The 22,171-nt window shown below is 40.8% G+C and overlaps 1 protein-coding gene across 1 annotated transcript in view; it reads right to left on the bottom strand.

Annotated features, from left to right (window-relative positions):
• The window catches only part of LOC144797641 (uncharacterized), a 353,681-nt gene that overhangs the window by 271,809 nt on the left and 59,701 nt on the right, over positions 1-22,171 (bottom strand). The window contains exons 9-13 of the mRNA XM_078668345.1: positions 16,756-17,016; positions 13,269-13,535; positions 11,301-11,561; positions 10,306-10,566; positions 8,859-9,119 (exon numbers count right to left, since the gene is read on the bottom strand). Of these exons, the coding sequence (XP_078524471.1) occupies positions 8,859-9,119; positions 10,306-10,566; positions 11,301-11,561; positions 13,269-13,535; positions 16,756-17,016 (1,311 nt within the window). The remainder of the gene's footprint in view (positions 1-8,858; positions 9,120-10,305; positions 10,567-11,300; positions 11,562-13,268; positions 13,536-16,755; positions 17,017-22,171) is intronic.

The raw sequence follows: 22,171 nt of genomic DNA, 5'->3' as shown, positions 1-22,171 counted from the left end.
ATTTAATAATGTTCATATTTATGCCACTTGTTTGCCTGTATGCCTGAATAAAGCAGTACAAGAATACCCTGAAGCATTAAAAAAATCATATAGGCCAAAAGAAGGCTCGCTATAATAACAACATACTTAAAAGCCTATAAAGAAGCATCTATTGGCATTGAATTATATTTAGAGAAGGTGAAATGATGAAAAGTTTGCGATTAAAGGTCACAGCTTTGTGTGAAGAGTGATACCGTCTCTGCTGCATTGAGAGGGAACAGATCATGACAAATTAAAAAATTATGATACTGAATATGTAAAGGTACCTCTCTACTAGAGTATATGCCAATTTATTTTGAGGTGGAAGGGGAAGGAGGCATTCAGACTGAAAACAGTGTAGGCGACACATTACAGTGCTTTGTATAGTAGCCATATGGAGTAGTTGTGGTGGATAATCAGAGGAGTGTTGCTTAACCCTGTTTCTGAGGACTAAGATATATATTTGGTCTTTGGTGGTGTGGAAGGGGAAGTATGAACAGATTGTGCAAATGTTGGTTAGGTGGTGGTTGGCAGATTTGGCTGTTTAGGTGACCAGATATTGATTGCAGACGCAGAGAGCTGAGGCAGATAGCCATCCAGAAGTGGGGGCAAGTGCGTAAGGCACAGGTTTTGAGTCAAACAGTGGGGAAGAGGAAAGAGGTTATGATTTTGGTGTTACTGAGAACGAGATGGTAAGATAAGGGAAAGAAACATTATATGGCTCAGGGAGGTGTTATGCAGAGAAAGGTGGGTGTCAACACAGAATATCTACATTTTGGTGGTCGAGTTGCCCTGATTCTGCACCAGGACTCCAGCAAGCCGGGCTGAAGACGGCTGTAATGCCAGAAACCGGTCCTCGGAAGCTTGTTTCCGGTCCAGGGAGGCATGGCTTGGCAGTTAGGGCTGGACTGTTCCCATGAGGCACAGGGTCAGACAGATATGCATATGGCCATGTCTGCACTGGGGTGGCAGAGTGGGCTAAAGAACGGTTGGATTAAACCCAGATCTTTTGACTGGGTGTGAGTGTTTGATTGATTCAGATGCTCCGTCCATCACCACCCCCTTTTGTACTGATTCTGCCCCAGGGCACACAATAAGATACGTTTTTAAGGTAGGAAATGATTTAGCCCCCCTTTCAGCATTAATGTATAGATACAGGGTTTAAAAGCAGTGGCAAGATCAATAAGTCTACAAAAAAGCATAAGCAATGCAGGGAAAGGATATGATGCAGGTGGAGGCTTCAGAAAGTGCAGTGGAATCTTTCAGAAGCTAGACTGAAGGCTAGGTTGGAGATAGAAATAGGATTAGCCAAATATTTTCAATGGATGGAAAGACACTGGCTGACTTGTGGCTTGGGGAAAGATTCTAGAACCAAGAGCTTTGTTAAACAGATCGCCTGGATAGGAGAAATTGAATAGACAAAGAGTATTCATGATTTTTTTGTTTATATACTTTTTATTAAACAAAAGAAAACATAAAACAGCAGTACAGCAGTGTATTAAAGTCACATTATGCATATAGATTTTGTAAACTGGTCGCCTACATGCAATAACATCACAGGTTCCCATTTTAAGGTGTACTGTTGGTATCAGACACAGCAACAAGTCTCATTCGTTCACGCCTTAATTCAGTTGTTGGAGATAGGCATAAGTCACCCGTGTATTTGCTCCACCCACCCCATTTGGGATATCATTTTTTGGGGCACCCCCTGTTTTTGAAGACGTCTTTTTCGGCAATCATGGCCCTGTCCATGTCCACTGCCCAGTCACGGACACTCAGGGTCACGTCCACCCCCCATTTCTGAGCAATGTTGAGTTTTGCGATGAGCCATCCCAGTGAGGCCCATGTTTGCTCTGTCTGCGTAAGATCGGTGGCATCCCAAATGTTCAGTAAGCAGAGTTGCAGGGAGGCCTTCAAGGCTTGCCCACGCCCTTTCCATTTGTTTGGTGATAGTGTCCCACTATAATCGTACAATCGTACAGCTTGGCAGTAAATGGTGATGCAGCGTGCACAATGTATTTCGTTTTATTTATTTATTTAGGTACTTAACTCAGTTTGACCGTATGCTGGAGATTACTACCCCCACCCCCCACCCTGCCCCTCCCCTCCCCCGCCACACCCCATAGCACTCCCTCCAGGAGCCGCTACTGGAGACAATGTTTATTTCAGATGATTTTATGACTACGATTTTCTGGTACAATGCCACAAATTATGGGGCCTATTCAGAAAGAAAAACTTACCCTGAGTAAATGTACATGGGTAGATTTGGTCTTATAGTTGTGAGAAATTTAACTACTTTTAGCAAATCATTATTTACAAGCCTGACGTTTCTCAAAAGTATTGATTTACATGTCCCCATCCCCTGAAATAAGGGTTGGACTCAGTAAAAACATCAAATACGACTATAAAGTTATTAGAAGGAGCAATTGTATGCAGTTGAGGTGGAAGCCTCTACATAGTAAAGTACTGAGAAAAGATTTAAAGTTTATTAAACGTTTATTCCTGGTTTATTCAACCAGGAACACCCCAAAGATGGACGCGCGAGTGGTTGTTATTCGCTCTCTGTTTCTCCATCACCTGGCCATTGTATATTGTGACTAGTGTGTCCTTTTGGACCATTATGTTACACATTGTTGGAACAATCAACAACTGTGCTCCTTTTGTTGGTGGTAACACTCTTGATGAAAGCACTATAATTGAGAAAGGCACTGCAACACGTCAATGAGCAAGACATGCAGAATCTGATATTGAGGCCCCCATTGCTTTTAACCTTTTGGATTGGGGGGGTCCAGATAAAAATAAATCTCCTTTTTGTGTGGCTAACCATTGCAAAAATGTAATTCCTTTAATTTTTCAACTTTTCAGTTGCTTTAGGAAAACATCCAGATTCCCTTAGGATACATCCCAGTAGTAGATGGAGGATCTGATGATGAGGCAATCTAATCTACGTCGGTGACTATCTATCATCCTATAAATAACATTATTATCCATGACTAAAGACTAAAATATAGTGACGCTTCCTTGATAAATGGGTCAACTAAACATTTGTGTGTCATAGTTGAGTTTTGGGAGGTCGCTCAGCTCACCTCTCTTTAGATAGATTATTCTATGGGGTGGACACGTGGAGTCTAGATCAGTGCAGATTTGATTTAAAAATGGCTAATATCAGGGCATGGCAAACCTAAGACCTTCTTGTAGTCACAATATTCTGAAGAAGTTATCACATATTTTACCAAAATATCAGACCCTTTGCATAGCTTCATAAGGAGCAAAGTATTGTGCGCAAATATTAATTTATTAGTATTATTTTTGTAAAGAAACTATCTCAAGTTTGTTACACCAAATTGTCTTTTCCGTATCAGTAACACCATCCGAGTATTCAACCTCAAATTGACAATATTTTCTTCCTTGGTTCCCTGTTTCATTTGCTCTTACTTCCTATCATGCATTTTCATACCAACTTTATTGAAAAGGGTATGCAGAACAAAGTTCATGTGAGATAAGAAATGGTTGAAACAATATAATTTGATGGATCAATGCCAAAAATAAACTGGAGCTAGGAAGTCAATGATGTTGGCCGATGTAGTAAAGAAGAAAAAGGATTGGACATGAAATGGGCAGTATAGCTGTGAAGAATATACAGAAGCCTAGGATGGAGAAAGTTACATAGATCAATGAAAGAGAAAAGATTCACTTATTCGAAAGATAGGAAAGGTGACATTTGCCAATTATCTGTATATTGGAACCTTGAGGTGCAGCAAAGAGAAAAGACGGACGAAAAAGAGTGAGAGGTAGAAAATCATGTGTAGATGGCAAAGTCAGGACGAAATGCAGATAGAGATAGAATGGAAAATAGAGAAGGACAAAGAGGAATAAAGACAACAAGCAGAAGAAAGGGAATGCCTCTACATTATGAAATTGTTTATTGGTCCAAATCAAGAATGTCTAACGAATGCTCATAGGTAATGTTGACAGAGGAAACTGGTCCTTAAGAAATGGGAATGAAGATGAGTTTTTGGAAAGCCAAAAATAAAGCAAGGTGCACACTGACCCAGAGATTGCATAAGTATCTCAAAGGCACCTCAATGGGAGCGCCTAAGCACATTGCCATTCCTGCATAGCATTCACTGTGAAGTCCATGCTGGGGCAGGAACTGGGATTGCATGCACAACAGGGGGTCATGTCATGTGCCTCCCTGCATGCATCCTCTGGCCCTGAGGCAACAAGGGTCCCTATAGGGTTCCCTTAGTTTACTCACAGCCACACTTTTCATGGAGGGCTCACTGCCATGAAAACTTAAGCGGTGAGGAAACTCGTAATATGCTTGGCAGTGGCATCACCAGCATATTGAAGCCTCAGTCTGCTGCGCCACTGCTGAGGGGTCAAGGATCCCCTGCGGTTGTGGCGGGTTTAATGTCAGTCTGACCATCAAAGTCATAATACGGCGGTCGGACCACCGGTGTGGGATTGACAATCCATCGGACCGCTAAACTCATAAAGAGGCCCAGAGTCAGGGTAGGCATTTTGGCCCTAGTCTCCATAATCTGTAGATTTTGGGACCGTGCTGATTTTAGCTCTGATTGTCAGAACTCGCTTTCCCTATAGTTGTGTGGATTGGAGTGGGAATAGTAAATCAAACTCCTTCAAAGTCAGAGCTCTCTCACATGACACAATTGTTACACAGTGAAAGCTGATTACAACAGGTAGAAAGTTAGGCTAGAGGGCTTTACTGTTTTTAAATCCACAATACTGCTTGCAGAACATACGGCAGCCATGGACCTCATTTGCAAATCAGAGGTTTTGAAGTCACAAACTTGAGCCTTCTCAGATGGTTAGAAGCCCTCCGCTGTGAGATTGAAGGACACAGAATGATGCAACCAAATGCCTTCCTGATGGGCAAACGTATTTTATTGCTGCAAGTTAGTTGACAAGTGAATGAGGGAATTGTAACAAATGATCCTTGAAGCAACACTGCTAGATCTGGGTGGAGGTGAACCAAGTTTCAATACAGCCAAGAGACAGAGATAGGTGGCCTCCAGACAAGCCAGTCAGTTAGTCTGCCTATCTTTGTGTGTCTGTGAGAAGTGTGCAAGGAATGGGAGAGCACAGTTGCTGTGACGCTGAGCTGGAGGACAGGCGCTGTGACTGGAGTGGAGTTAGGGAACGTGAGCAAGCAGAAGTCCAGAAGTGCGAATGCTTCGTAATTTACCAAGGGAGGGCTTGGTCCAAAGCCCTTGCGAAAACCTTGACTTTGACTGGCCCAGGCTGACAGAGCAGCAGTGACAACCATTACGACATCACATTCTGAGATGTAGCAACCCTTTCCACCATCACAATGTGACTGATTTGTGTTTGTTGTGTTAAGAATAAATGAAGATTTGAAATAAAAAAATCACACTTAGCTAAATATAAGCCAAATTACAAAACGTGGGTAAAACATAAAATCTAGTTCATTTGACTGTTGCTAAAATGTGCCGTGTGTTTTCTTGGGGAGTGGCGGGAACTTCTTTTCAGAGGATTTCAACTAGATAGCCAGGGTGTAGAAACCTTTCATGGCCACTAACTTCTATTCTTGAATAAACACAAATGTAAGGTCCCACGCATAGAGAAACATTTAAACTTGTCCCAAATGTATGGAGTAAATGGTTATAAAATGGCATTCAGCTCATTGGAGTTTGTGGTGTATATCTATATTGTTCAATTAATACAGATGCACGCTGCAACATAAATTAAGAAAAGCTAAGGAAACTGCTTGTCTCTACACTGTGGGATAGTAGCAGCCTACTGTGAGAAATAAAGGGTAAAGGGCTACAAATACAAGTGTGAGTTTCTAATTAAACTGTGGTGGCTGGCACGGATCGCTGGTGGGGGGACACGGGAGAAGCAGGCATACATTTAAAAAAAAGAAAGAACTTACCTTCTTGCTGCTTCTTCACCGCGTCTCTCCTCGTAGTCCCCCGCTCTGGCCTAAACAGGAAGCTCATCCAGGCTCACAGTCAGCCAATCACAATGCTGCAATGCAGCGTTGTGATTGGTCTGAGAATTGTGGTGCGACGCTCAGGTGCTGACTGGGAGCCTACGTATTTTCTCCATGCAGGCTGTAATGCAGCCTGAGTGGAGAGCATGCAAACTGTGCATGAATGTTCGGCTGGCCAAACAATGAAGCGCACTCACAGTGTACGCACCACTCGCCCTGCTCCTGTTGTAAGAGCAGCCCTGCCCTGCAAAGCTGCCGGACGTCACGTCAAAATAAAACGGTAATAGTGTGAGGTATTATCATGTTATTTTTACCTAACTTCAATGAAAAAAGCAATGGTGCGACACTCCAACTTAGCGGAGAAGCCGCCACTGCAATTAAAAGAGTGTTAATTTGTGGAAAGGGTTATTTGGAAGAATGAATTATCCTAAGACTGCTAAATGGTCAAAGCAGAGTGATTTCTTATTCTAAAGAGTAATGGACCTAAGGTGACATTTCAAAGCCATGATATGTAGAAAACTGACTTCATGAAGTCTGATAAAAAATGCTCTTACGGATGTATTTCAAGTTGTAGCTAAACATTGCACAGAGATGAAATGTTGAAAATTGACCCAGTTTAAAGTGACATTCTACCTGTATTAGGTTGTGACATTGCACAATTTGATCCAAAAGAATGTTTTAAGTTTCTTTCAAAATATATTGATTCTGGTTTTATAAATCTCAATCAGTCAATTAAGCGATCAATCTATTTTTTTGGTTACGCACAGACAAAAAACAATTTGGTAAAATGGAATCAACAATATGATTCGATCCTTTAGGTTAAAATACTTGGATTTTTTTAAATGTGTTTGAAACCTAGAGAAAAATAGAGAAGCATGGGGTAATTTGCTTTCAGGTGAGTGGGTTGCGGTTTAGAGATTTGCGCTTTTCAATGCAAGAAGTATTTTCTACTTTCATTTTGACATTTTAGTGTGAATAAACCTGAATATGTTTTTTGGGAGGCACCAAATTGACTGCCAATCTCAAGAAATGGTGAGTGAATGAACTGATCTAGCAATAGGCCAATCATGTTCAATGCATGACTGAATTTCCAGGTAGAGAGGGTTGATAGCTGCTATACACAGACTCAGTAAAAATGGAATGCTAAGAGATGGTAGAAAGGTTATGGGATTTCTCTGAGTAATTTCAGAATAAAAGGAGGTCTAATAAACATATTATGAAGTTATAAACTTTCACTAAATGAATCAAAAACACGCATATTAAATCCCCAATGCTTGTTTTTCAGGAAGATGGGGTGAGCAAGAAAGTTATTGACATGGAGAAAATCAATTTGCGTTAAATTTGGAAATTTACATCCGTGTAAGACCTTCAGGATGTTTAGAGGTGAAGTAGAAACACTGAGAATGGTATTGTTCACAGTTTCCATACCAAGTTTAAATGAGACACCTTATAGAAAAAAGCAAAGCTAAATAATGTATTTATCACACACAAATGAAGACCTAGATCCAAACAGAAGAAGCCTAAATTGCTATAAAAAAGGATTGTGAAGTTATATAATTGTAAAATGTCTGTTCTTAACTGACGACAAAGTGCAGAAAGAAGGCCATTCAGATTAAATAAAGCGGCCTATTGTTTCATTTGTATGTTCACAATATGCAAGCGTACCATGTATTATTTGTTACGGAAAGTTGAACAAATTTGTTCAGAAACAAGTAAAATTGAAGTAGTGCTTTTGGGTATGAATCCTTGTTCCTTCTTCTTAGCAACTACCTTCTCATATTTAATGTGCTTAGGTGTCTCTGCTCATGTGTTTGTCCAATAGATATAATGATTGTGGCCCGCTCACTTCTTATGCAAAACAAGAATGTAATTCTAGCTTTTAGGATTTACCTAGAATGAATGTAATGTCTTCAAGAAATTCCAAACAGGACCGTCACGGTTCATAGGCACAAAGCTATTGTATCGATATCAAGTGTAATAACAAATTTACATTGGCTAATGGCGCAAGGCGTAGCCAGTTAAAAATGTCAAAGCTCATTTCACCATAAATGGCAAATACAGATTCTTGGTAAATACATGTATGGTACAACATTCCTTTAGAGCACTGGGAAAACACAGCTGTACTGAAGACTTTTCAGTTACACCTCAGATACGGCAGTCACTTCTGTTAGACTCTGTGTTAAGGTATGCTCACCTGCACCAAGGGACGTCAATTGATTTACGACAAGCAATTATGTTCCACGTGGATGTAATGTTTTAATGGTTGCAAACCATCTAATTCGCTAAATTAGAAGGTTTGTGCTAGGTTAGGAAGCATTTTTTAATTTATAAAATCAATTCACCAGTATCGAAAATTCTTTCTTAAACAGGAAAGGGGTTTAGAACAGGATTGCGAATCCAAATTTGAAAGGGGTGTGTTGTGGTCACCCCTTGCAAATGTTGTTTCCCACCCTGATGGATCTATGGTGTGCAACTGTAAATCCAGTTTCAAGCAATTGAAATGTTACCAAGTCCAAAGTTAGGGTGGTTGGCGAAGGGGAAAAGTTTCCAAGTCTAGACAGAGCTTTACAATTCTCTGTTTTTGGAAACTTCACTGGAGGGTCTAGAAGTGGAGGCAGAGGCAGGGTATGCTCTTCACCCTTTCCTCTTTACTGGCTAATATGTAGATTGAACTTTCAAAATAAACTCATAAAAACGTATAATCAGATAACTATTCCTGTGCCATAATTCTGATATTTACGTATTCAATTGTTCTTCATGATTATATATAGAAACAAAATTGTCATAACTTCCCAGTGCTTAATTAGGAAACCATGCAGAATTAACTACTACATAAACCCATCACAGATTTTTTGTTGCTTACCGGTTTCGAAAGCGACAGGAGCACTCGTATCGCTGTTGTGTGAAGCACCAATGGCTGTGAGGGTTGCATAGTACGTCTCACCACATAGAAGACCACTAATACTGCAGTTTAGAGTTGTGGCATTGCATGAGAACACATCCCCACTTGCTCCGGTTACTACTGCGGCATAATTCACAGCACCAGGAGATGGATCCCAGGACAGCTGGACAGTGTCGGAGTTGGAGTCAAGTTGTACCCGTATGGGCATTGGGGTACAAGGAACTGCATGGTGGAGAGAGAAAAAAGGTGGAAAGAACGTAAGAAACTCATCTCAATGAAACAGACGAAAGCCTGGGATCAATAATATTTGGGCCCATTTACTAGCCTACTTTCACTTGCTAATGGCTACATGTGGGAGTTTAGGACATTAGAAAAGATGACCATGGTTTCATAAATCATTGTACTCATGTGCATTATTTCACTAAGCTTTGTCGATATACTGAAAGTAAATCCCATGTAAGAGTTCAGAAAAGGATATTTTGTGGCCTTTTTAACCTTTTTAACCTTGAAATGTGAAGAGACACAAAGGGTTAGCTTTTTGCCATCCATCTATTTCCCTCACAATTAATTGTTTCCCACCATGCAAACAGCCAGAAGCTTGACCCTGCCAAAGAATGGAATACATCCCTTTACAGAGTGGGTCGGAACAGAACACTGCCCAGCGGCAAGAGGTTGTAGGGCAAGAGGTTACTCCACAGAGAAAAATATTTTCCATTTAGAGATAAAAAGGGTGAAAAAATATGTACCAACACTCTGGATTTTAACAGTGTACTGTTGTACCTGTAAAAGTCAGCTTTTTTAAAAGACCAGTGGCAAAGTAGAAAAGAAATTCATAAACCTTTCCAAGGGTTAAGCCTGGAAAGCAGCAACTGGGACAGCCTTCCAGGTGCCACCTCGTGAATTTGGTAAAAAAAACTACAACACTACGTCCGTTGCTTCATTAAGCCTCTCCTGGTTTAAATTTTCAGTGTCATAGGGACAGCTTTGTTCTGAAAAAAACTCTCTATTAATTGCAAACATGCCCCTAATACATGACAATTGATGACGTGAAGTGTTCAGAAGAGATATTTATAAAAAGGACTGTACACTATTTAAAAATAAAAACATTTTACAAAAGAACTGGAAATCTTTACTTTTATCATCTGAATCATGCACATATTATCTTCCTCGGAAAGGATGGAACGCTGAGCTGGCCTTAACAGAATAAAAACCTGTGACCTTTCGGTTATAACCGCATATAACAGACTTTGACCTGTTGTGGAAGTGCACATTGGCACTCTATTGTGAATTAGAGATCAACAATGAAGACAGAGGGATAAAAGTGATCCGGAGATCTTCTTTGTTTTTCAGTGACACTAAAGGGATGGTGAGCTATTAACAACATACCTGCGCTTCTTGTCATACCTACCTGTCTGAAATTGCTTTGTGACACTGGCGGCACTGTGGCAGGTGTCGTCGTGGGCTGTGACTGCAGCACTGAAAGTGAGGCCGCACTGGAGGTCTGTGATGCTGCAAGAAGTGCTTGTTGAATTGCAAGAATGGACTGTTCCATCAGGACCAGCGACTGATGCAACGTAATGAGTCGCTCCTGTAGACGCAGACCAGGACAGCGTGGTGGTGTTGACTGTATCCTCGACAACGATGACTATGTCCACCGGGGTGCAGGGAGCTAAGGATTTAAAGCATCATTATTAGGACAGTACATTACCGCCAGCAAAGACAAACATCTGTTACCTTGCATTTATACGTTTTTCAAAAGTGAGAAGGACTAAGCGGATTGGGAGACTCTGGCATTTTTTTTTTTAAGACTATCCATCATTTGCCTGATCAATTATAAGTAGGGCTACTGTAATAATGCAACAGAGGAGAACCAAATTATGTGTCAAGGTTGACTAAAATATGCAGCAAGTAGAGGTAAAGTATACGGTGTAATGTAGACTTTTTCTGATAGTATTCAATTATCATTTTGTAGTTTTTTTTAGAAATAATAATGTTGCCTGGGAAAAGGTTTAATTACATCAGTACCAGTTTAATACCCAAATACATCAATATGCAAGTAAAATTTGACCATTAAACCGTTGCAAAGGGCCTTCCACTCAGTGTCAATACCTGTAGCTATATTTTCAGTAACGTTGATCCGTTTGAGCCACAACCAATTTATTTTTGTTAAAATCTGCAAACGATGCAGCGGATGATAAGTTATGTGACAAATTCGACAAATCCGTAATTAAGCAGAAAATGCCAGGGTCTTAGACTCACATAATTCCAGTGATTCTGATGTAAACTAAACAAATAAGGTGCAATTTGTAATGTAGTCCAAAAATTGATATGACCATAGTGATCCCCTTGATGCTAACTTTATCTTCATGCTAGCTAGCTGACTCCCAGTTTGTTTTAACTTACCAGTCTGAAAATCTTGTGGTGGGCTGGCTGCACTTATGCACATATCATGCACTGCAGCGACCGCGACCTTGTACTGATAACCACATTCTAGCGCATTGATGGAGCATGTTGTGTTCGATGTGCTGCAGGAGTGAAGTTGTCCGCTGGTGGCAACCACTGTGGCCTGATACTCAACTGCTCCTGCGGAAGTGCCCCAGGATATTTCTGTAGTGCTTGCTCCACACACCAGATGCACACTTACGTTTTGTGGAATGCAGGGAACTATGCAGGAACAATAAGGGAGAAAAGTGAACTTGTATTATTGAGAGAAATGGTCACAGCAAGACATACTATTTTCATAAGGAACAAACGTGACACACCAGCTAATGAGTTGGCCCTATTTTAAAAGATCTTGTATTCTTCTTTCAAAATGCCCTCTGTCTCATTGCTTATGTCTGACCCTCCACTAAAAGTAACTTGGATATTATTATTAAGATCATGAATGTCTACTCAAACAAATATCCCTAAATAACACACCACTGCTTCTTGACACCTTTTTTAAAGTAAATACGTGCTTTACTTATATTATATCATATTGTAACACATATTTGCCCGCGTCTTCCCTTTGATGTAAAATGCTCTAATATCCATTTGGATACCTTCCTTCTTGTAGAAAAATTAAACAAATGAATAAAAACATGAATAACTTCGATTTGGCAGAGGGTGGTAAAATGCTCTAGTTGTCTTCAATATAGGGTGAAAAATTGAAGAGCATGCAGAAATGGTATTTAACTCTGTCCATCTGAAGACAATGTATGGTGGTTCACACATGTGTTGTAGGTGATATGACTCATAAGGGACATATATCCAAATGTTATGGGATTCCCCACAAATTCAATCGTTTTTTAAACAGGTGCTCAGATCATCAAAGACAATACTAACATTAAATTACCAATGACCCCCACCCCAGACCAGATAGTTCTGGTTGGCTTAGTGGGTGAGGAGGAACTGTATCCCGCCTCCTTAACTACTGACTCATTTACTGTTGGGGCTTATTGATGGAGAGGACCTGACTTGCCGACAATGGTGTTATGGTAGATCAAGGTGTCGCATATCCATGCGATGAACCCCTCACGGAGATAAAATGTCTCAGTATGAAAAGATATGGTCTCCCTTTCAAACTTTTATGAGTCCCTGAACTAACCAGCCTGAATATAAGATTATTTGTTAGGAATTTGAGGGCATTAGTTGTAGATACAACTCTGGGAGAAAACCTTCAGTTAGAAAAACCAAGCAGTCCGCCAATAAACAAACACCATCCATGTTTAATGCAAATGCATGTTGATTATATAAGACTATGGTTTTCTTGTACTCATGCCTCGTTATGTGTTCAATGATTATCTTTCTTGGCCTTGAAAAACTTTAAATAAAGTAGTTTAAAAATATATATGGATTAGGGGAAGTACTGTGAGACATTACTGCAGTTGCATGGTATGTGATACATATACCTTCATTGTTCCAGTCTGCCATTTTTTTTCTTATTACCACTGATCGTTCCACGCTATCTGTCCTTAAGAACAGAGACATTGAAAGGTTGCTGTCAGGAGGCAGGTACCGTGTTATCACAGGCAGCAGGTGACCATGCATTCTTTAACTCTTTCCATAACTTAGCTCCAATAAATATACAGTCCTTTTCACAATACAATAGGCCTTGGAGGGCGAGTACAAACGGGCCCAGATAGCTTTCTGGAGGAAAAACTAAAAACGTTCTTGTTCTATTGGTTGTTAGTTCCTTGTACCCCCGCCCCCCACCCCCCCACACTCCCCTCACATCACTCCCGTTAGCACCCTTTACAAGCCCAATTAACACAGCACAACACAAGACATCATCGCATTCCCTCACATTGTATGCTATGCTTCCCGGTTAACTTGAATCAAAGGGCCTTTTATCAGATGATTTTCTTCAGGGCACTAAATTAAAGAACGTACCTGGGGGGAGGTAAACCTCTTGGCTTCGTAGGCTTTGGCATTGATCGCCAACGGCGACAACATAGATTGTGAGCGGAATGCCGCATGGGACGCCAGGTATTGTACAGTTATCGTCAAGAGATTGGCAGGAGCCTGAGTATTGACTGCCCGACTCAAGAGTTGCCACATACATGTTGACCCCGGTTCCCATGCTGAGGGTCCATGCCACCGAGACTGTCCCATTTAAGCAGTCTGGAATGGCTTGCACGTTTGTAGGAGCGCAGGGCACTGTTAGACAAATAGAAAAAAAAATCATTGTTAGCTGGCTATGGCATTTGCGCAATATGGAGCACTTTAAATTTGGATTCTGGACATATGTTTGCCTAATCCCGTATTTCATTACGAGGCAAATTGTTACTTGCGGATTTCATGAATTGGCACTGTAGTCAGACTGCTTACGAGCTGGGTCCTTGGAGTGAAGAACCAAATTATGTTGTAGGGTTAAAAAATTAGGCGGTGAATGCAAGTAAATTATGCAGTAAAATGCAGCACAATGGGTAGCAAATATTATTTTGTTAGTTTGTCATTTTAACAACTATTAATACAAAGGGTTTATTTAGTAATTTTTGATCGGTTTGAGATAGAAACAATAATTTTTGGTAAAATATGCAAATTATGCAGCATTTGGTAGTTCATGCAGGAATCCATAATTCTAAAGATAACACAGCAATCTCAGAATCGCATAACTCCACAGGACCGCTTAACCAACCATGGCTAATGAGACGCTGTCTTGTGTTTATGTGTTGTACATGAAATTTCCAACAAGGGTGGATTCAAAACTCTACAAAATGCAGAAGTTTCAAAGATCAGTGAAAAGAGGGTGCTTGGGATGTATGGGAAGAGAGGCCTTTACAGGAGGCTCGTTAGCACTTATCAAGAGAGGAGCTGTGCGTCTATGTGTTAACATGGAGAATGGAGCTGTGGCACTTTCATAGCCGACAAGTGAACTTATCTGACGCAAGACCATTAGTCATACCTGACTTGTTAACAACCAGCACTTCGGCAGCAGAGACTTCCAGGTGAAAACCTACATTGGCAAAATAGTAACTACCAGTCCTGCGATGAAAAGCCGAAAGTGGTGGTGGCTTAAACATCACACGCAGTTGAAGGTATCACACATGGCATGAGGGCTTGGCATCTGTGTTAAGTGTGATCTCTGAACACACCTTGTGAGAGTTTTGTAAACAGAATGGGGCTGCCAACTGTATCCTCTCTGTAGACCACGGAAGAGATTACACAGACCTTTTAATCTTACATATGTGGAACTAAGGACTCATCGCCCTCAATTGCAAAGAAGGGAAGTCATAAAGGAGGGTGAGACAGAGAGAGGTATGCTGAATTTTCCAGAAATCCCGAGTTTGATGGATATCTGGGTGAATTTGCAGCCACAGGCTAGTCAGTTATAAGAACTAAGCTGTTAGCTCTCCTTTCTCTCTCTTCTCCTTGGGCTCAAAAAAGGTCGTTTTCTCAAATAATCAGGACCTCTGTCACTTCTTCATTCACTTTCAAGAAACTAACACTCATCTGGCCACTAATGTCAGTCAGGCGCAATCCCAAGCCTTTCTTCAATTGCCTCCACACTATTTTCTACTCCTTCAGTCTTTTAATTGCATGATTCAAAAACCTCCAGCCTAGATCAGGCTTTCTCCAGATCATTTATGCATGTTCCTTTCACTTCATCACTGTCTCTACTGTATTGTAACTCATGGTCCTGGTAAGACAATCATGTCAGACTTGATGTTCACAACTTGAAACTCATGCTAAACTATTATCTGGCCCTTTTGGGTCTTCTTATTTATCTGGGTGTCCAAAAGGTAGTTTAATTTACTCCCACTTGCTTGAGACATTCTTAAGACGCATTAGAATGTGTAAAGTGCATTTTCGACTTGTGTCAATATATTAATTTTGGCTACAATATGAGTAAGTAGTAGAACTAATATATGCTAGCATTGATCCTTGGTGTCTTCAGATGATTTGTGCTTCTTCTCCACCAAAGAGACTATTTCAGGAATCGAGGATCACTGTGATTTCAGAATTAGGGCCTGCTATTCCTTGCATCTTTCTCTAGATTTCAAGAGTTTAGCAATCCCGGCACTTGAAGGGGAGGCTGCTCAGATTGGAGTCTCCGGTGGATGTGTCTGCTCTAAAAACAAAGACTGCGCTCAAAAATCTGGGTCAGTCCTTGAAAGAGTCTGATGTACAGTCTCCACATAGTCCCATTGGGTTCACAGTATGGCCTCACTTGATTTAGGTTTCTCATTTAAAAGGGTACCGTTACAGAATTCTTAAACAGTTCTTTGTCAACCAAGTCCATCCAACGCGTGGGTGGTCCTCTCTTCTTTGGGGAGTATCTCCTACCTCTCCCAAGTAGCACTCTTAAGGAGCTGTGCTATAGAGAACTGGCCAAGTTGCAATTGTTACAATGTAGCATTCGGTAGGCCCAGGTACAGGGCTTTGAAATAGTCCAGATGGGCGCTGCCAGAGATCTTTGAAATAGGACCGATGGCGCCCGCAATCGCCTAAAGGATGTTTCTATGTAGTCTGAAAGGAAGAAAGGGGAGAATATTTCTAAGAACTCCAAGGAGAAAAAACACAAGATGAGATGACCTTACAGACTTGGGTTTTGGAAACTAGCTTATCATCAAGAGACCCCCACATTTTTTTGCAATGTGTAGGCTACCAAGCTATTATCATCTGGGTGTCAGAAGGTGAAAATCAAATTAAATTGACTGGAAAATATTTTTTGTCTTTGGAAGGAGTGATGCTGCAGACGTGTTGGATCCGCTTGTAGTTGTTTTTTTAAAGAAATCAAAATGTAATCGATTCATCTCATGCAGCATGGCGTTTTAATGTGAACTTCTAGCATTGAGCAGGAGAATATGCTTTTAACTAGCGCATAAATGCCATTGATTATAGACATGTTCTGACCACAAATTGTCTCGAGGTAAATGTAATTCTGAATTAAAACTTACGTGATTATATACGCTTTGTAAATGCCCATACAAATGAATTCAAACTATTTGATAACAGAAACAAATTGGAAAAGTTTGGAAGACAAAAAGAAGTATTAGAACATTAACGACTTCAAGAACGAAGTCACAACCTCTACCTGTCTATAACTGATACATGTTTCAAAAACTATCAGGTTCGACCTTTTGACATTTCTTTCACAGTCATCAAAAGAATGAAAATAATGAACTGGCAACATACACATTGTAGGAAGATAAAAAATACTTTTTTAAAGGTTTATGAAAGAACATTCGTGTTGCTTATTTCTGCACAGGATACATTTCCAAAAACCAGGCCTAATATTCAATAACAAAGTGGCACAAATGGTGTGTGCTTTCCTAAATGAGTCTCGCTGTGATATAGGTCGCCTGGAGCAATTCCGTCTCCAAAATGTTACCCCGCATGTTGCACACTGTCGTGGCACGCAGTAAGGACTCACCTGTGTTGAAGGGCAGGGTCTCGTTGGCAGGACCGGTGCAGGCCGCGTTGGAGGCCGTCACGCGGACGCTGTACGTGGCTCCGCAGTTAATGTCCGTGATTTCACAGTAATAGTTGTCGGTCGTGACAAAGGCCGTGTTGCCTTCCGAATCATGCGCTTCCGCTATGTACGTCAGGTTTCCGAGTCCCTGCTGCCACGTCACCAGGAGCTTATTGTGATTGCAGTCGAGGTCACTTCGGATGTAACTGGGAGCGCACGGCACTGGGGGGGAAAGGAACACCACAAAGTGATGAGAAACATTCTACCGACTGATATTACTTTACGTTTTTATCTACAGACAGAGCAAATTTTCTATGTATCGTACCCTTCTGCGTTCTTACGTCAATTGTCCATGACCATTCTAGCTGTCTTGAATTCTTATCAAGTGGTGCCCAGGGCGTTTAAATAAGGGCCATTTTTAATGTAACTGTAATGCAACACAGAAAGTCACCATGCTGCGCTGCGTTACAGGGAAAGGGCAGAAATGCACCATATTTATTACAATAAGGCATATTCCTGTCCTGGGTGCACATTGGACTGCCGAGCGCCCAGGGCCGGACTGGCTACCGGACTTTCCTTGACAAACAATGCAAACCAATTGTTTTAAAAAGTATGCTTTAAAGCTATTTGTTTTGCATTGTTCATTTAGGAGCGCCGGCAGCTCCCCAGCAACAAAATCAGCCCCTCAGCAGTGAACCTCACAAACATGTTTTTGACCCATTCATAGCCTTACAAAGGTCAGAGAAATACTTGGATGAGGGACAAAAGTAAAGCATCTCTTCAAAGTGGAAAGGAAAAATGAACTTTAAAAGTGGTGGAGTGTAGGTCAAGCATTATGCTCGTTCCATATGTTCTCATGCATCATATATGTGTGTATGTTTTGATATGAGGAATGGAATTTACACAAGTTTTTGCAACTGAATGCCTTCAACCCTGTGACAGTTGCAGCTTTCCTGTAGCATCCTGGAAAAAGTTTGTAAATTCCAAAAAGTCAGAAATCCATACGCAGAAGGGTTGGGAAACTGCACAAGCATAATTCTGACTTTTGTGTGAGTCAGGCCCTCTGACATCCCTGGTTTATGCTAATGAATAGGCTGCAGATTATTAGGGTTTTTCTGAAGTAGGGCAATTCAATGAAGAAGAAGTCTCTGGAATAGGACATTATTAACAAAATCCAGATTCAGGCTGATATTGACATGGACCTAACCATAGCATAATATTTTACTGGTAACAATGTATTGAGTGGTGAGTTACAAGAGGGTTAGGGTAGGTTCCTTTATTTCTATAGATTTATATAGCACAAGCGTGCCCTGTTGGTATATGAGTGCTTTACAATGATTGAAGAAGTGACAGGTGAAATCAATAAAGACAACAAATGCACTGCAAACTGGTGAGTATCAGACAGACTGTGTACATCAGGAGTTTCAAAGGGACTATGGAGGGAATTGAAGAGGTTGCTATTAAAAGAGGAGGTCAGGAGAAAGTAGCTGAGGGAAGAAGAAGAAGACAAGTAAGGAGGAGGAGGAAGAAAACGCTAAGAGGGAAGGGAGTCAAAAAAGGAGAAAAGGATAAATTAAGTACAGCTCATGAAGGTTTTTTTTAAAGAAGAAAATTAGTTTCAACTCCTTCTTGAAGGTACCTATTGAGGCAGTAGTGCAAAGCCTTAGAGGGACAGAGTTTCAAATTCTGAGTGCACAGCCAGAAAATGACTGAGCCAATATACCTTGGTTCTTGAAAGATGAGGTTATAGGAGCAGAGTTCCTGTACTACAAAGCCATCTGAGTTCCCCTTAAGTGTAGAAGCTGGAACATCTGCAAGGTGGTGTGTAGGACTTTCTAAATAATATAGGTGGTCTTGTAGAGGCTGTCCAAAGCAAACGACTGCAGCATTAAAAATACATATGACATATGGGCACTCTTTTTTGCACAATGACAGAATAAGCCATTGCACAACAGCCTTAAAGGGATTTTGATGTATTTTTCAAAGGCTGGTCCGAAGAGAGAGCTCTAAAGTCAATCACTGACATCACAACAGAAGCAGAATGCTTATTAAGACAATCAAGAACTGCATCAACCCCCTGTCACACTACCCTGTTCCTCACGCCACAGAAAAGTGCAATGCCATCAACCTCTTCATCGGCGAAGGAATAAGGAAGAAGCAACAACACCAAGCATACTTCATCTCTTATTCCCTCCCCTTCTCATACAATCCCACTATGGTCAGCCTCAAATCCCTATCACTCACAGATCTCGCAGACATATTCAACTTACTCAAAAGCCATGTCAGACAAAGGTTTTGTGTTACATTTGTCCTCCATCAAAGGTCCTTCTGGGCCTACTCTTGCACCCTACTCACCTCTGTCAGTTCATCTCTCACTCATGGCATCTTCCCAGAAGCTCTCAAGACAGGCCAGATCCTCCCACTCCTAAAGGAACCTGTATTAGATCCTGAAGACCTCAGAAACTACTGGCTCATCACTCACCTACCATTCATTGGCACGATCATTCATAAAAGCAGTCTATATTCATTTTCAAGATCACTTTCATGATAATCATCTCCTGCCAAACTACCACTTTGGCTTCAGATCCCACTGCAGCATGTAAACTACCACCTTACACATCAAAAACAATGCCCTTCTGAAAGATTGCAATATTCTTTTGACACAGAAGATGATGAACCTTGCCTCCTCATAGTGCTAGATTGCTCAGCTGTCTTCAACACCATTGACCATTCAACCATCATACAGACCACTAAGTCTCAAATGGAATTTGTTGACTCTGTCCTTCACTGATTCTTTTCCCACCTTGGCACAGTTTGCTCACATGGGCACCTCCAGATCCCATGCAAGACTCCATACTATCCCCTGTCATCTTCAACCTCCACATGGAGTCACTTGTGTTCTTGTCACAGAAAACAGCTTTAAGAATCACCGATAGACTAATGATATGCAACTCTACTTGAAAGTATCCTCTTCATCAGACACCCAATGCCTACAACACTTCCTGCACATCATTTAACCATGGATGTTCAGAGCCTACCTGAAGCTTAACCCGTGGAAGACAGAATTTCTAATATTTGTCCAGAACAACAAATAAGAAAATGTGCAACACTGGTTTAATATCATGAACCTTGAGAGCTTCAAACCCCAACTTTCACTGACTGCCAACTCGCTTGATTCACTCTGGACATCAACCTCACCATCAAGGAACACATTGTAAAGTAAGCTACACGGCATCAAGGGCCTGAAGAAATATAATCACATCACACACTCTTGATGAAATTCCATTGGTTGATCTTATAGCCCTCGCCATCTTCAAAACAAGCTGTATCATTTAGAAAGCCATTACAACCAGTATCCCACTTATTTTGCACACAAGCTCACCATTTCTGGTGGTTCTCAGCAGACCTGCAGCCAGGACACCATCAGACTGCAGATTAAGAAGTGTGAAAACAAAAAAAGGCAGTATGCCTTTTCATCTATCCACCCATGATCTTGAACAACATCCCCAAATCCATCAGGACCACCCCAATGCTGCCACAATATTGAAAATGCTTGAAGTGAGCCTTTTTTAAAGAACCTTTATCACAATTGATTGACAGTTCCACAAAGCATCTCCATCTCCTGTCGCTCATTGACTCTATGCTGAACTTTGACGATGCGCAGCACTTCTCTGCCTTTTGCCTTTTGGCTACGTTCATGCCAAAAAAATACCAAATACATACAAACATAAAAACACACACATATACATACATACACACACACATACATACATACGTACATATGTGCAAGAACACCACAGAAGTGTTAGCTGAAAGCATACATTTTTGGTCATCTTATTGATATGCGAATTGCAGATTGATTCTTTTTGTCCATGATGAAGACTTAGGATTTAGCTATATTGATAATTGGGGGTTTAGAATCCAGAACATCACACATGTCTAAAAAAGTATGTATTGGTAAGGTTCAAAAGAGAGGGTTGGATCAGGAGAAACTACACCTTCTAGAGTCAAAAATCCTTGGGTGAGGTAACTTAAAATACACCTGTGTTTGTCTTCTGTATTCTGAAGATATCAGATCCCTGTGCTCTTGAGTCAAAAACAAATAGGCTCTAGGTAAAGTTTGAAAGGAGTAGGGGTATTATCCTGATTCCACAGATGGCTTCTTCAGTAGGGATGTGACCTGACACATTTTAAGGCAACTTGGGAGTACTCTTTGGGACAGAGAGAAGTTCATTCATTTAATACAATATTAAAGATGGAAGACCAGGCCACTATCAATAATCCCCTGAACAGGGTAAATGAGATAATTTGAAGGCTTAACTTTAGCTATGATTTATTAGGGAACATTTTATGAAAGAGGGCCAAACGTAATTCTTTTTGTCTTGGCTTTAGATTTGAGTTTTAACAGCCTGATTCATCAAGCTAAATTGCACTCGCAAAGGGCAAGATTCTCAGAATCTTGCCTTTTGCGAGTGCAATTTTTGCATTTGGGATTCATCATCCGAAATGCAAAAATCGCTATTTAAGAATTCGCATATTTGCGAGGAATTGGATTTAAGGAATCTCTAATAGAGATTCCTTAAATGCAATTCATCAACCAATTAGAAATTGCGAAATTGCAATATTTGGTCGCAATTTACCACCAAGTCTGACTTGGTGGTAAATTGCGAAAATAGTGTAAAAAGCACTTAAGTGCATTTTTTTCTTTTGCATGTTACACACACACATGTCCTTTGGACATGTGTGTGCGCAACACCTGTTCAAATGTGCATTTAAGGGGTGCTACAGGGTGTCCTTTGGACACCCCTGGCACCCTTTAAATCGCTATCTTATTTTCGAGTAGCAAATTGCTACTCGCAAATAAGGGATACTCCCCATTCATTCCTATGGGCCTTTTGGCCCATAGGAATGAATGGGGAGTTATTCCTTATTTGCGAGTAGCAAATTGCTACTCGCAAATAAGGAATATGTAGGAATCGCTATTTATTTAGCAATTCCTACATGAATACCGTTTTGCAAGTCCTTAATAGCGATTCGCTATGAATCGCTATTAGGGGCTCGCAAAACGGCCCCTTGATGAATCAGGCTGATAGTCCTTATATTCTGTGAGGTGAGTCAGTGAAAGATCAATGAATATGACTTTTTGTTCAAAGAACTTGGTGAATGTTGTGGATTTGGGTATGGGGTCCTCAAATCTAAAGGAAGTTGGAGTTTAATTGGCTGATTTCACTTTACATTAGTAATAGGTTGTAGAAAAATAGGCAGGAATAAAAGGCCCCGTAAGGAGGCAGACGAAGCCGGGCGGATAGTAGAAGAGACTATAGGGTAATTAGGGATTGTGATAACAAAGAGGGCTGATGAGGGAAGTATCCTTTTC

The sequence above is a fragment of the Lissotriton helveticus genome, chromosome 1_2, assembly GCF_964261635.1.
Source record: "Lissotriton helveticus chromosome 1_2, aLisHel1.1, whole genome shotgun sequence".
Classification (NCBI taxonomy): domain Eukaryota; kingdom Metazoa; phylum Chordata; class Amphibia; order Caudata; family Salamandridae; genus Lissotriton; species Lissotriton helveticus.
The sequence above is the reverse complement of the archived record's forward strand: the minus strand, read 5'-3'. Positions and strand labels throughout refer to the sequence as shown.